Raw genomic sequence first — 15,617 nt, forward strand, 5'->3', positions numbered from 1 at the left:
TCTGCTCTCACTGCACTGTCCTCCCCTCACCAGAGACTTATGTAAGACCTGCACTTTACTCAGTGCCCTAACTAGGCATGACAAGTTTTCAGTGACAAGACATTTCTCTGTCTACACTGAAAGAGAAAATGCTGCAAAATCACAGCATATTTCATGTTTAACATATTTATATAAAACAGGTTTTGGCAAATCTCAGATAAAAATAAACATGAAATCAAAACTGACCCTATTTACTTTAATACATGTCCATTAGTGAAAAAAAAAGAAAGAATTTTGTATTTGTAATTTTTTTTATCAGAATGTAATAACTTTCCTATGTGATTTGACAACATCAATTCCTCTTATTTCTAGCCCCACCCGTCCAACTACTTATAGAGGCACTTTTCACTATCCAATCAATTGATACAATGGTAACACTTTACAATAACATTCCATTAGTTAACATTATAGTTAGTGCATTAACAATGAGCAATACATTTGTTACAGTATTTATTACTATTTTTTAACGTTAGTTAAAAAAATAAAACTGTTCATTCATGTTAGCTCAGGCCCATTAAATTTTAATTATTTTAATATTGTATTAGTGAAAGTTGAAATTAACATTAGTTGAGATTAAGTATTTTTCCATTGTTGGTTTATGTTAAATAATGCAGTTAACTAATGTTCTGTGGAATACTTGATTCTGATTGGTCAATCGAGCCATCCGGCGGTATGTTATGGTAACCCTGGTAACAACCAGGCTCATCCGTGTAACTGAAGACGGTGCTTTACACTTGCTAGAACTTCCTCATCAAAGTTTTGCGTTTGGTGAGCTAATAAAATTAATTAAAACTCAAATAAATATTTTGTGTACAGTTATTTAATGATGTCATCCGGTATCACAGACTCACTCTCTCTTGTTTCATACAAACGCAGCTGTTGCCATTTTGCGACGATTGTTTTGTACACTGTAATGGATTATTGGAAGATAATAAACATGTATGATTTTAAAACATTTTCATCTCAAATCAATATCTCTTATCCCCATAATTACTGATGTGGTAAAATACTGTGTAATAAGTGGTATGACTGTACTGAATCCCTTAAATGTTCGTATAGTTTGCGCATAGCTTGCTAGCAACTGCCTTCTTCGCGGAAGCTTTGCGTTAAAAAGAGCTAATGAAATATTTCAAGTCATATGTCTAATTATTTACTTATGTGGCAAGTAGCTGTGTAATAAGCGAGATAATGTGCATCCAGCTGGTTGTTATCGCAGAATAAACCCAGACAGGGTGATCAGGACCCCCGCATTAAATATTTCCGAAATTTTTCCAAAATCCATGTTGATGAACTTTTATCGCTTGTTCCTTTGCATCCGATTGTGACAGTGATAATCAGAATCTTATAAAGAACCACAAGTCAGTAGTAAAAAATACACATAAAATACAAAACTATGTGGTACAACATTTTGTACCAGTGCGATGCCTTATCAGTTTGGCCGGTTAATACAAAAACTGAACATGGAAGAGAAAGGAATACATTCTTACTTCATCCTTTCACACCTGATGAGCATATGGAATCACATAGAGACCCACAATAAGTCAGGAAACAAATATATATTTCAATACAATGAAATCATAACAGTTTCAAGAGCAGCAAGTACAGTCTGTGGCTATATCATAATCGACAGCAAAATAATCATCCCACAGAAGATGACTAATACTTTTTAATGCGAGATTTGATTGTCATGTTCCATCTACTGCAGGACCTTTAACTCCACATACTCACACAAACACAGAGATGATGTGGAATGATTTTTCCCTGCAGCTGAAGGCCGCCGGGAAGGAGCAGGAAGCTTGTTTGAGACTAGCAGTCTGACATAAAGTGCACCGTAGGTCATCAGGAGCTGGTAAGCAATATCCTGAAGAAAACCATTACACATATTTTTTACTTTAATTGTTGTAGATTCAATGGTGATCCATCAGAGGAGGCAAGAGAAGCTTATTCTAAATATAATACCATTCTAATTAATACTAAGGCAACTTAACCACACTTTTACTTGTGAGAATAATACATTTGCATAGAATGAATCAGGATGTATTTTTAATCATATCTTAGGTGAGTTTGAATCACTGCAGGAATGAGAGAGGAGTCTTATATTTATCCGATGATGCATAAATTGACCAAAATGGTTATGCAAATGATGGAATATTTTCTTATAAATAACCAATAATAATCAAATACATTATAAGAGAGAGTCTCTCAAACTGCAGGTGACCTGCATGATTTGTCCCATTCATTTTCCTAAACTGACAATTGCTGGGTTGGTGATTAGAAAGATTATTGTGCCTCCTTATATGGACGCATATGATACATAATATATAGATATAAGAGTAACACTTTACAAAGGTTTCATTAGTTAACAACTACTTTAGTTAACATAAACTAACAATGAATTGCACTTCTACAGCATTTATTTCTCTTAGTTAATGTTAATTTCAGCATTTACTAAAACATTATTAAAATCAAAAGTTGTATTTGTTAACATTAATTAATGCACTGTGAACTAACATGAACAAACAATGAACAGCTGGAATTGTATTAACTAATATTATCAAAGATTAATAAATACCGTAACAAATGTTTTGCTTATGGTTAGTTAATGTTAGTTAATACATTAACTAATGTTAACAAATGAGACCTTATTGTAAAGTGTTATCAATATATGATCTTCTATATCTATTTTAAAAATGGTAAACATACTATAATCTTCTATTGTAAAAATGTGAGTTGAGCAGGTTTGATCAATTTCCATTTTCTGCCTAATTTCCTCTCAAACTGCCACTGGTAAGAATACAGTGACTGATTCATACAGTATATTATTCATATTAATTATACTTATTTTCACCTGATTTGAGAGAGTGGCGTCAGGCTTCAAGCTGAAGTGTTTTGTGAGTTTAGAGTCCTCCCGTTGACTGGTTGATGAACTTCTCTCTCGTCCCTCCACCAGCAGGGGGCGCTCTTCCTCTGGAACCTCCTCGTCCTGTAATCCATCCTCAGGATCCAGGGTCGTGACCTCAGTCACTAGAACTAGGTGGGACATTCTTTTCTTGAGTTTGTTCTGCAGGGTAAAATGGGAACTTTGTGAGATTCACTTATTTTATCAAATAAAATATGTTTACAAATTGTATATCTTATTTTGGGTAACATTTATTTAGTGTCTAGTTACAAAAATGTTTTAATAGTTTTAGTTCTATAATAACACTGTTCTCTCATAATTCCCTTGTTCCTATCAGAGTTAGACTAAACAAACCATAAACTGTTGAAGTACAATAAACTTGGATGATTAAGTCATTTCAACTGACTTGTGTCTTGTAATCTTGTATAACTTATAAAAAACAGTTGAAAATTGCTTAACTTGTTTTGATGAGTTAAAGCAATGTAAAAACATATGTTTTTATTACTTATTGATCATATCATTTTTACAGTGTGAATATGTATCCTGCAGCATTTCAATTTAATCTTTACTCTACAATTGTTTGATCTACCATTATATTTGAATTACAAAACTTTTTTTTTTCTTTCTGTAGGACCAAGATGCATCAACATAATAACAAATCAATGACCAAAAGCAAGCCAACCTGTACTTGATCCCTGACAAAACTCATGTCATCCAGTACTTCCACCAGACAATTCAGACACGGGGACAAGTCCCAGTATACACAGAAGAGCTGGAGGAAGAAAGAAGGATCAAGCAAAGCAGCAGTTAAACAAGTTTGTTCATTAAACCTTATCAGTTCCATCACATAGTCTACAGAAGGAAGTAAACAAGATAAAGATGCAACCCAGGAAGGTATTCAGTTATCTGATTAAACATTTTTATTTTATCTGATTAAATAGTACAGCTTCTCTATTTCACTCTCATACCAGTAAAAAGTTAACTATTAATAACCAGTTTCTGCCAGAGAAAATCATGCTTATAAATTCAAACATTGTAATAACAATGTAATATGCATTTACATAATTTTGGTCAAAACATAATGGAAGTGTTCATTTGAAGTGAATTTATTTTTTTTATTTTTTTTACTTCCAAACAAAAACTAGTGCGAGAAGATCAAGAGCAAAGGATGCTGGTAGTTGTGGAGTTGATTCTTAATATTGTATTATAAAGGTTTAGTTCATTCAAAAATGAAAATTCTGTCATCATTTATATGCTCATGTCATTCCAAACTTGTATGAATTTCCTTGTTCTGTGGAACACAAAAGATTTTTCGGTAACACTTTAGAATACTGTATCTTACTTACTGCATAACTAATAAGGAATTATTGAGGAACTAATAGATAATTATTTATTAACACTTAAGTCACTACTGTTAACTACTAAGGAAGATGTGTTAACTAATTAGTATGTAATATAATTGTATGATTGTGTTAAGTTTCAGTTAGTTAATCAATAACTAATGAATTATGTCATAACTCTTGAAGAACTATTATTAATTATCTATTAATTAATGTGCAAGAAAAATAACTAAGAAGTAACTACTAATGAACAGTCATACACAGTGGTTACTACAATAAACCGTTTTATTTTAGCAGTGGAGTGGTGGATGAAGTACACAAATCAAGTACTTGAGTAAAAGTACAGATAACCCAATAAAATATTACTCCAGTAAAATGATAAACTATTGGCCTATTCATTTTCAAAATTACCTTAGTAAATATACAAAGGTAATTACTTGAAAAGTAAAACGCACTGATCAATGTTTTTTATTTTATTTTCTAGCCAGTTTTAGTCATTCTTCAGCACTAATAAGAAAGATAAGTGCAGGCATTTACTAGGCTATATATTGATCTGCAAATAAGCAAACTTTTTATTTAATTAGCAAAATGTATCATAATGTATGATAACTTATCTATTTTACAAAGGTTTATATAATACCGTTAATAATGTGTTTTTTACAGTAAGTTTGATTTGAGTCAGAAGTATGTGGTAATTCTGTATTAATTACTAATGAGTTCCCTATATTCTCACTTTAGAATACTGTTCCAGGTTCCAAGTAATTCCTGAAGAATTATCTAATAATTATTTGTTAATTACCAATTCATTTCCTTATATGTTCACTTTAGAATACTGTTTCAGGTTATAAGTAGCCTAATTCCTGGATAATTATTTGATAATTATTTATTAATTACTAATGTGTTCCCTATATTTTCACTTTAGAATACTGTTCCAGGTTCCAAGTAATTCCTGAAGAAATATCTAATAATTATTTGTTAATTATCAATTAATTTCCTTATATGTTCACTTTAGAATACTGTTTCAGGTTATAAGTAGCCTAATTCCTGGATAATTATTTGATAATTATTTATTAATTACTAATGAGTTCCCTATATTCTCACTTTAGAATACTGTTCCAGGTTCCAAGTAATTCCTGAAGAATTATCTAATAATTATTTGTTAATTATCAATTAATTTCCCTATATTCTCACTTTAGAATACTGTTCCAGGTTCTAAGTAATTCCTGCAGAATTATTTGATAATTATTTATGAATTACTAATAAGTTCGCTATATTTTCAGTTTCCCTCAGTCATTGCCTCAAACATGAATTTACTCAATGGCATTCTATGCTGAGGAAAACAGACACACACAGTACTGTATATAAAATATAAAAACTAATCTGAGGTTAGTTTTGTATGACTGTTCATTAGTAGTTACTTCTTAGTTATTTTTCTTGAACCTTAATTAGTAGATAATTAGTAGTAGTTCTTCAAGAGTTATGACAGAATTCATTATTTATTGATTAACTAACTGTTACTTAACACAATCATAAAAATATATTACATACTGATTAGTTAACACATCTTCCTTAGTAGTTAACAGTAGTGAAGAAGTAGTTAATGAATAATTACCTATTAGTTCTTCAATAATTAATTATTAGTTATGCAGTAAGTAAGATACAGTATTCTAAAGTGTTACCAATTTTTCAAGAATGCTGGTAAATGCCGAAAAGTGTTTTGGTCACCATTGACTTCCAGTCTATGAAAAAAAAAGAAAAAAAAACATTCTGCAAAAGAAAGAAAGACATACAGGAACAACATGCGGTGAGTAAATGATGAATTTTTCTGATGAGTAAAATTGATGAACTCTTTAATGTCACCACGAAATCAAAACTGACCATTCTTGTTTTTTTTTGTGAAATATTGCAGTATTTTTTAATAAATTCACGCACATCCTTATTTTTTTTTGTTATTAATTTGCGCTTGTAATCTTTAATCAAAATAACTTCCCCTCCCACTTACAGCAAAAACTCTTCTCTGATGATGTGTTTACTGGCATGAGGGTGGGACAACCTGTCAATCACACAACATCACATCGATAGCAAACCAAGGATCCAATGATCCAATTTCACAGAGAAGCCGTTTCACACTGTGTCACAATAAGCAAGAAGGTCACAACTTCCGTTTAATGCTTTAAATTTCCCATGCTGCCACACAGCACACAACGTGTACAAAGTACACTGCACAATCAACACTGCTCCTGTTCTTAATATAATGCGTGTTTACTGTATAGGCTCATGCTGCCTACAAGTCTTGTCAGAATAATCATCAGAATTGTCTTTAAACTTTGACTTTTTGAGTTGGGAGACAATTAAAGTTTTATTGTGGACGGTAAGAGGAACTGATTATCCATTACCTGTAGTTTTCCTCTGCATTTATGCACCCAGTCGGCCACTCCCAACAGCAGCCCGTTCCTGACCATGTGCTCATTAACCCCCACCAAACGCACATCTGTGTTCATGTTGATCTGCAACAGATACACAAACACCTGTTAATATGCATTAAAAAGGAATACAGGTTTATTCTCAAAAAAGACTGAATTAGACCTAACAAGTAAGAGAGAGTGATGTCATCAGACCCTGATCTGTCATGTGACTGCCCACCTCTTTGTTGCTGTAGTGGAAGATGAAGATGATGGCGCCGGTGAGGATTATGGACAACAGACTGACACACAGACAGAGTACCCAGAAGTTTGCTGTGCTGCCTTCAAGGTACATGTGAAGGGTTGAGTACACAGCACACCACAGCACCAGATACAGCAACTGCAACACACACATAACAGCAAAACAGTCCTGTATTTCCTTTAAGTTTCCTAAATTCCTGCCTGGTTATTTCATCTCTTTGCTGATTTGTAATTGTGGAAAACAGGTGATCAGGTAAATGATAAGCTTGTGAAGAACATGATTTATGAATCCAAAATGTACTATTTTTAGGTTTAGGTGGGCTCTCATGACGACATATCCAAGTAACATTTCATCCAAAAAATACAAATAAAAGACACAAAAATATAAGAAATGTAAGTTTGCTTAAAGAAATCTAATCTTATTTTCCATTACGATAAAGAATCTGGACATTTTGCTTTTTTAGTAATTATTAGGCTACTTTAATTTTCATTGATGATTCTTAGATTGATATTATTAGAAAACAGTAATTATGTATTACAGTAAAGGAAATACTGTAAAGGCCTATTCACACATAGGACAATAAATAACTAAAACTACTGTATTGCGATAAAGTTTCAATATTCATTCTAATCTTAGGGAAGTCCACATCACATCTATAACTGTGAACGATAAAAACATTAGCCGCTTTTCCACCGTCAGGCTGAACGTTTCTCTTTGGAATGTAATACAAAAGCGTCAGTCGTTGCATTGGTAACGCAAGAGTTTACAGACGATATGAGATGTATAGCGACCGCGTTATGGAGGATGATCAGATATATTAATTTAATTATTAATTTGTGGTTTATGTCGTAGAAATAGTGCACTTAGAGAGTTGCAGAGAAACTGGTAGCCAGGCAACAGTCAAGTTACCAATTCTGAATCGTCAAGACAACCGTGCAGAGAATTCCGGGCCGAGAACGGTTTGCAATCGTGCCATGCCGTGCCAGGCTCAAGTGGAAACACAACTGGAACCGTTCCTTGACATTCCGTTCTGCCCGACGATGGAAAAGCGGCTATTGATAGCCAATCAGAATCCAAATGACAAAACTGCAGCACGCTTATAAAAACAGAACAGTAACATATGTTGGTGTGGACGCTTTATGTTCTTGGTGCGACAATACAATACTGCAGTGATGATGCTTTACAATTCAAGAAACATTTACAGATTGCTATTTAAATGTACTATTTAAATGTAGTTTATTTAATATATCTTCATTTCTTTAAGAAAAATATGATTTCTAATAACATTGTTTGGTAACACTATTTTACAGTGTAGGCTAGTTACTGTAGTAATGGGCTAACTATAAATTATGCATAACTAACCCTAAATCAAACCCAGTAGCACTTTATTATAAGTCCTGTTCACCATACTATAAGTCCTGTTCCCCTGTTACTTATTATAGTAATAGCAATAATTAGGTAATAACTAACATTGAACCTACCCTTAAACCTAACCTTCACCCCTGTATTACCCAGTAAGTACACTGTAAGTACATATTGTAAAATAAAGTGCAACCTCAAACCCTAACCCTAGTGAGTACATTATTATTACTCAGTACTTAAATGCATAATTACACTGTAACACAGACACCTTAAAATAAAGTGTAACACACTGTTTTTCTTTTGATTTTGGAGTGAAATATGAACCGGGCCTGTACTTAACAGGTTCTGTGAGTTTTACCCATATTGTCCTGTTGACTTTGCTCAGTGGTGGAATGTGTGTGAACTGCAGTGATTTAGACAGGGATTTCTTACTGGTGCCAGGATGAAATTAAAAATATTTGAGTTGAAAAGCAGGTATCGTTTGACGGATGGATGGTCTAGCGCTAAATGAAGTGGACCCTCAAAATCTTCTGCTGGAATCTGGAATAGATTTAACATCAAAATACAACATAGAAATAAGTTCATTTAGAAATGCATTTAATTATTTTATTTTTTTACCATGCTGGAAGTGTACTAACCTGAAAGCCATTGGTTTCCAAAAGAGTCCTGCAGTGTGAAAAGTCAAACGTGGGAGTCAACCAAGAGGAAGTGGACACAGATGCCACACACTGACCTGACAGAAAGGCATCCAGTGAGGTCAATTAAACAGTTTAAATCTGAAATCCAGTCTTTAATACTCCAGTGTCTCTTTTTGTCAGGGAGAATTTGCACTGGATTTAAATGACCTATTAAGAATTGAAAATAAAAGTAATGCCTATTTAAAGGATGAAAACATATTTCTAATTCCTGTGGTCTTACAGAAACATCTACAGTATGATATGTCATGAGTCATTTGAGCATTACAGGCATTGGTTTCATTTTATTTTGATTGTCCCAAGTACACATTCTGTTGACTATAAGTAACATTGCACCAACACAGAGGTGGACAAAGTTCCTTACTTGAGTGAAAGTACACTACTGGTCAAATATTACTCTGTTACAAGTAAAAGTTGTAAAGACCGATTTTTACTTCAGTAAAAGTACAGAAGTACTCATTTTTAAAAGTAATTAAAGGTGCATTGTGTAATATTTAGGAGGATCTGTTGACAGAAATGCAATATCATATACATAATGTTCATAATTATGTATATCATATACATAATAATCATATACAACTATGTTTTCAGTGGTGTATAAAGACTTCATACACCGCGTGTCCCCTTACATTGAAATGCACCGACATGTTTCTACAGTGGCCCTAAACGGACAAACGCGTTTCGTTATGTTGTTCTTCGTGCAAAGAAGCTAGCTAAAGTCAGCGAACAAAACACTGACACAATGAAATAACATTGATTTACTGAATAATTAAGTAAACCTAATTTCTTAATTTATCTTTGTAAAGAAACCTCATTGCTTAACTGGCTGCTGTCTCAGACGACTACATATTTTCCTGTCGGCCACCGTAACTTCTGTTGGTTGCAATTTGCAACCTCACCACTATATGCCGCTAAAAATGAAACAGTGCACCTTTAAGTATCAAAAGTAAAAAGTAAATGCCAATGCATTTCTTTATTATTGTTGCATTGTTGTATGTAATACTTACAGTACCTTATGCCTCTGAAGCAACCTAGTGAATACACCCACCAGTTATAATAATAAATGAATTATAAAATTATAAAAATAATACTCAAGTAAAGTACAGATACTCAAAAAGTGTACTTAAGTACACTACTGAAGTAAATGTACTTCGTAACTGTCCACCTCTGCACCTAACTCTCATTAGAGCATTAGTAGAGTATTAATAGACTGGTTGGGTTATGGTTAGAATAAGTTGACATGTAGTTGCAAAGTTACTTATAGTCATTAGAATGTTCAAAAGGGATTAGCAAAATAAAGTGTTACCCAATCATCTCACCATTGTGTCCTTCAGGGCAATAAACCATGTGGTAAAAATCACACTGCAGTCACACTGTTTGATGATTTGAGTTAGCTGTTTTTTATTAATACTGAAAGAGGACAGGCAGAGAGAGAAACAGGGCAATATGTACCGTTCCTCCATGCGGATGTTCTGCTTCGCTCTCCTGCCATGGCTGACTGTCCTGTGGGGGATTGAACATCACTTCTTTCCTCTTCATTACACTGCCGCTCCCTCTCCTCCATGGTGACGGTCACTGTCAGAACCTGCTGGAAAACCCGTGCACCAAAATATTAACACTTTCTCACAGCACCCGAATCTTAAAAATAAAGGTTCCAAAAGGGGACGGGTTTTCAGAGATGCTACAAAAGAACCACTTTTGGTTCCTCAAAGAACCTTTCAGTGAACAGTTCTTAAAATAACTTAGTGTGAAGAACATTTTAATAATATGAAGATTTTTTTTGCAATATAAAGAACCTTTTGTGAAATGGAAAGCTTTCATGGATGTTAAAGTTTCTTCAAAGAACCATCAATTTTAGAATGTATAAAAGTATCATTTGACCAACTATTTAAAATGAACGCTTAAGGAACTTAAGACCTGCTTATGTCACCAGAGAGATGTCTGTCGGTTTCACTGTAAGGTCCAGCTATGACATTTTGATGAAACAATTGCAGTCAAATTGAACTTAAACTTGTGCATGGCTGAACTGCTCACAATAAGATCTTAAATAGATAAGGTGAATTTTTATGCCGTACCGACTTTGTTTCACGGCCACGATATCTTTGGGAGTTTTATTCACAGTAAAGTAACTCTTAGTATCTGCAGTAATAATAGTGATGCTTGCCTCCACAAGCACCACAAACTAAGAATGTTTATGAAGGTAACGTGAAATGTAACATAAGAAAAGCTACATTATGCTTACTGTTATCTAAACGTATTCAGTAGTTTCATAATTCTAAATAGTTTATGTCATTCAAATGAGATCTTGCACTCAGAAAGGAGACTCAAAAGGAGTGTTCAAACTTCATAAAAAGCCAAAAAATGACAAAGAGGGTGATGACAAACCTTTAGTCAGGGCAGCTTGTTTCAGTCGATGCTTTTAGCACAGTGCACTGCCTGTTTAAGAACAGGAAACTCCAATCTTGCCGTCGACTTCTGTTTTTAGAGTTTCGTATACAAGAAAGTAAAGAAGATGTTAGGGTTTCTCAACGTTAAAGAAAACGGATAGCATTTCTTAACCAGTTTCACAAAATTCTACATGTCCTTTTAAGTTATTGAAAGTGAAGTGTCTTTATGCATGTACACAATATGCATCAATGTGCATTAACCTTTGCATAGCCTACATTAAAGAGATACTGCTTCAGAGAGCTGTTAATGTTTTACCATTGTGACTTAGGGAACACAAATCAAGATGGTTTTACAGCAATTTCAACAAACCTGTAAACACACAACAGCGTTCACAGCTGACTCCACTGTAGCTGACTCCTACAAGCTGAAGAAAACGCAAAGATAAACAGATATTATACAGCTGGAGATTACCCTGAAAATGATCCCTCCATCTCATTCTCACTCACCCTTGCTCCTTATCTAATAAAGCAAACACGTTTTACTGCTGAAGAACAGTGTGCATGTGACAGCAAGTCCATCTCTTCATTGTGTATGCCTCTATTTCTTCTCAGTCACGCCTGCTGTTGCCTCAACCTTTGTTCTTTTTTCTTATTAGGCTCCTCCCACTGTTTTTAACTCATTTATTTAGCTCTTCATATAAATTTGTTCTTTTTCCTAATATTTCCATCAGGCTCCTCTTGTAGTCTTTTAACCGCTCTCTTTCTCTTTCACTCTCTGTGAGTGTTTCTTCCTCTTTATGAATGCAAAACTGATTTTAAACCCTCCCCCTTGTGCTCTTCCTCTATCTCTCTATTTTCTGTCATTTCTTTTTCTCTCAGCTTGTGACTCAGCTCAGTCTGAACACATGACTGCAGGAATGTACGCACAATTTCACAGACCGATGCTGAAATGTGTGCGCTTGTGCTTGAATAAGAGTGAGCCCAGGAAATAAAGACACATGCTATAATGATGTTGTGGTTTTCACATGTATTTACTGTTGCCAAAACTGGTGCTGGTCATTGAGTTTGTAGAAAACAAACAAAACAGGTTTTGAGTCAAAGTTCCATTGGCAATGTTCTCTAGCAGTGGTTTTATATGGTTTCATACACCTGGTTCAGAACTGTGCAAAATTAGCACATTATCATATTTTTGTAATAACTGTTTAAGTGAACACTATTTTTTACTTTTGTGACAACTTACCCCATGTTGTGTAAAAATACCACACTACACCATTAGGGGGGCTATTACAATTCAGTTATTTATTTACTTATTCATTTATTTATTTCAGCCAGTAATTTAAAGGTATAGTGGAGGATTTTTTACTTCCGGGCGGATCACCTATACTATTGGTCCTCCTAATTGTCAATCATTCTGGTGAATCAATCAAACTTATTAAAAAAGTGGAGAGGGTGGGTCTTATCTAAACTTCGGAAAGATCCTCCACTATACCTTTAAGGGTAGAAAATAAACTTCCCTGGGATATATTCAATGGAGTAAAATGTGTGACAACTTTCCCCAGATCACCATTTCAGTTCATAACTTAATAAAATTGGAAATAAATCCCTAAAAATAGTCAAAAATCCAAAGAAATTGCAATAAATACAAAATCTATCTCAAACATCTTAGGAAACATGTAAATCTATAATGGTTGTACTTGGAAATAAAAGTTGGCAGCACACTAATGCCATCAACAGGCTTAGTTAAAAATTGCATCTAAATTTGCACAGCAAATCAGGTGTACTAATGTACATGAGTTTACATCTATGTGTGTAATATTAATGGTTATGAAATAATTATTCTATAATATATTAAACGTGATTAAAATTTGTAGCACAACAAACAATGTACAGGTGATAAATAGATAAATACAAATAGGCTATAATATAATATTCCTATTAGAAATCCTTTATAATTAAATGGATTTTTTGTTTATGTAGAAGTAATATTCTGGGAGACATTATAAAATGTATTTATTTATTTAAATTATTTAAAAGCAATGTGTTCTTTAAACAGTCCCAAGGACCTCTGATATCTCACACATAAATTGGTAGAATACAACTGTTTTTGTCATGATGTTAAGTTTAACACAGGTCAAGATGTCGGCTACTTTTTACTCAACATCGTATACCCATTTATTATATAACGCAAATCATAATTGTATATACAGCCAATCAACATCCTACCCCAAGTTTCATCCTGTAATGGTCAACGGACGTGGTCTCTCTGCTGCTGCAGTCAGGGGCGGAGCTACGTGGTGGCCAGGGGGGGCCACGGCCACCACTGGCCAAGGCTCGGCCCCCCTGCCGGCCCCCCCAAACTCACGGCCCCACCCCCAGTCTGAGGAGGGGGAAAATAAATTTAATTTAAAGAAAAAAACCCTCCTGAGTTTAAATAAATACTCAGAAATAAATACTCGACCCCCGCCGAGTGAACAGGAGGGCGCGAGGGGCGGATTCGCTTTCTGTACGTAAGAAAGCTCATCTGCCGCCAGAGCCGGGATTCGAACACGGGTCTCTGGCGCTAAAAAGCTTAGATTTCACCACTGAGCCACAGGGGAAGATACATAATTATACCGTTAGAGTGAGTATAGAAGAGAGCGTCATACTTTGTGTCGGCGTTTATTTGTAGGTGTGCATGCTTTGTTTATAACAGACTAAAACACTCTATTTCCACCTTTCGCCGATGAGTGACGCAGATTTGAAAACTCACTCAGCAAACAAACAAAAAGACAATTATGAAAAATAAATTGAATATTGCACTTAAAATGCCATGGTTTACATAAATAAATTATCGCCTAAAAATGACAATTCATATTGTGTCTTTCTGTCATTTGCACTAAAAAATCCCCGTCTCATGTTAAGGTCCCTACGCAGAGGAAACACTGAATTTCGATCTCACCGGTGTGAGTAGAACGTGATCAACTGCTAAATTCAAACTGTGCTTTTTTTTCCCAACTAACGTGATCATTATAAAGGCGATTCAATGCTTTAGCTAACAAATTTGTGAATATTTTGTATATTTACATCAGTATGTATTGAGTGGTTGTGGTCGTGTGACGACACGTCACCATGGAAACAAAGTGATACGATCTATAACGGTCGCCTTGAAAAGCTTACGCTTGGGAGCAGCTGATTTTTTTTTTAACTTAACTAAGTGTGTGAAAAGGTTAAATATAAATGAATGTTAGGTGGATTATTAAATTATGAAAAGTTCAAAACTGCTATTGTGGCTTCAATCTGGCAAGAAAAGTTTGGATCAGGAGGAGAATGTTTCAAATACAAGAACTGAAGAGGATGAGAGTGAACCAAGCACTAGTGCTGCTAACAACACAACAGCGGCAACTTTGAAAGCGCCGGTGAAGGCAGCAGCAGCAAACGCTACAAAACAGTGAGAAATTATGATGACATTTTATACATTTTTAAAAAAATTACCTGTGTAACAGTGCACACAGTGCAGTGTTGATGTTAAAACTGTGTTGTTACAATGTTTAAAGTGGCTGACAACAATACATATTCTTATTATAAATAAAACTGCCTGTTTTTTTTAGCTGTGCATAACTGTAGCTGAATAGTTAGGCCTACTACGCTACTGTATTTTAATATTGATCATTATGGTGGTACTTGGAGAGCCAAATATTTTCTGAGGTGGTAGTCTACTTGGTGTAAAAAGTTTGAGAACCACTGATCTAAGCACCCATCCCAATAACATGGATTATCAATAAGACATTGTTAGTGTCCATAAGGAAGTTCAATCCATTGTTTATGGCCTGACGAGCCGCGGGAAAACCGCTACTCTGAGTGAGTTTTAAAATAGTAGTTTTTGACAATCAAGTGCCACCCCAAATAAAAGACTGGCCCAAGCTGGCCCCCCCAGAAATAATGTCCTGGCTACGCCCCTGGCTGCAGTATAACTGTTACTACAAATAAATCATAGGTTTTCAGCTCCAAATGAACCAAACACATGTATAGCACTGAATGATCAAATTTAATCAAATAAAATATACTCACGGTCCTATTTTTCCTTATGTAAATAGGTCTGGCATGTGATTCTGACGTCTCGCAGTGGTAGGAGTGTTGCCAAGTCCGCGGTTTTCACGCCGAATTCGGCTACATTTACACTTTTGCCGCGGGTTGAAGCGATTTTGATTAGCAATTGAACTGGTTTTGTTATGCAGACCTGGCAACCCTGAGT

General features: G+C 34.6%; 1 protein-coding gene and 1 long non-coding RNA gene across 8 annotated transcripts; one reads left to right on the plus strand and one right to left on the minus strand.

Annotated features, from left to right (window-relative positions):
* Positions 1–216: 216 nt before the first annotated feature.
* tmem268 (transmembrane protein 268) lies at positions 217–15,510 on the minus strand. Of its 7 annotated transcripts, none has more exons than XM_079879458.1 (12): positions 15,434–15,510; positions 13,610–13,763; positions 11,757–11,811; positions 11,385–11,474; positions 10,452–10,587; positions 8,943–9,037; positions 8,737–8,844; positions 6,922–7,080; positions 6,675–6,785; positions 3,621–3,710; positions 2,888–3,100; positions 217–1,900 (listed from the first exon to the last, which is right to left on the minus strand). In XM_079879458.1, exons 5-12 carry the CDS (start codon positions 10,561–10,563, stop codon positions 1,736–1,738), a joined length of 1,053 nt encoding a protein of 350 aa, XP_079735584.1. In that variant the 5' UTR covers positions 10,564–10,587; positions 11,385–11,474; positions 11,757–11,811; positions 13,610–13,763; positions 15,434–15,510; the 3' UTR covers positions 217–1,735. The 7 variants fall into 7 exon arrangements, with proteins under 7 accessions (XP_079735584.1, XP_079735585.1, XP_079735583.1 ...); XM_079879461.1 differs by having other exon boundaries at positions 223–1,900; positions 10,452–10,584; positions 15,434–15,489; XM_079879459.1 differs by lacking the exon at positions 13,610–13,763 and having other exon boundaries at positions 15,434–15,458.
* On the plus strand, positions 2,999–8,576 carry LOC307163437. Its single transcript, XR_013822075.1, has 3 exons — positions 2,999–3,073; positions 3,570–4,253; positions 5,970–8,576. It is a non-coding gene; the product is annotated as an uncharacterized lncRNA (long non-coding RNA).
* Positions 15,511–15,617: the final 107 nt, after the last annotated feature.

Source organism: Squalius cephalus (genome assembly GCF_949319135.1).
Source record: "Squalius cephalus genome assembly, chromosome: 8".
Classification (NCBI taxonomy): Eukaryota; Metazoa; Chordata; class Actinopteri; order Cypriniformes; family Leuciscidae; genus Squalius; species Squalius cephalus.

Coding starts and splice junctions, on each gene's coding strand:
- tmem268 (XM_079879458.1), bottom strand. CDS start 10,563: ATGGAGGAGAGGGAGCGGCAGTGTAATGAAGAGGAAAGAAGTGATGTT. Junction 6,786..6,921: donor TCCACTACAGCAACAAAGAG/GTGGGCAGTCAC, acceptor TATCTGTTGCAG/ATCAACATGAACACAGATGT. Junction 1,901..2,887: donor ACGCCACTCTCTCAAATCAG/GTGAAAATAAGT, acceptor GGTTTTCTTCAG/GATATTGCTTACCAGCTCCT.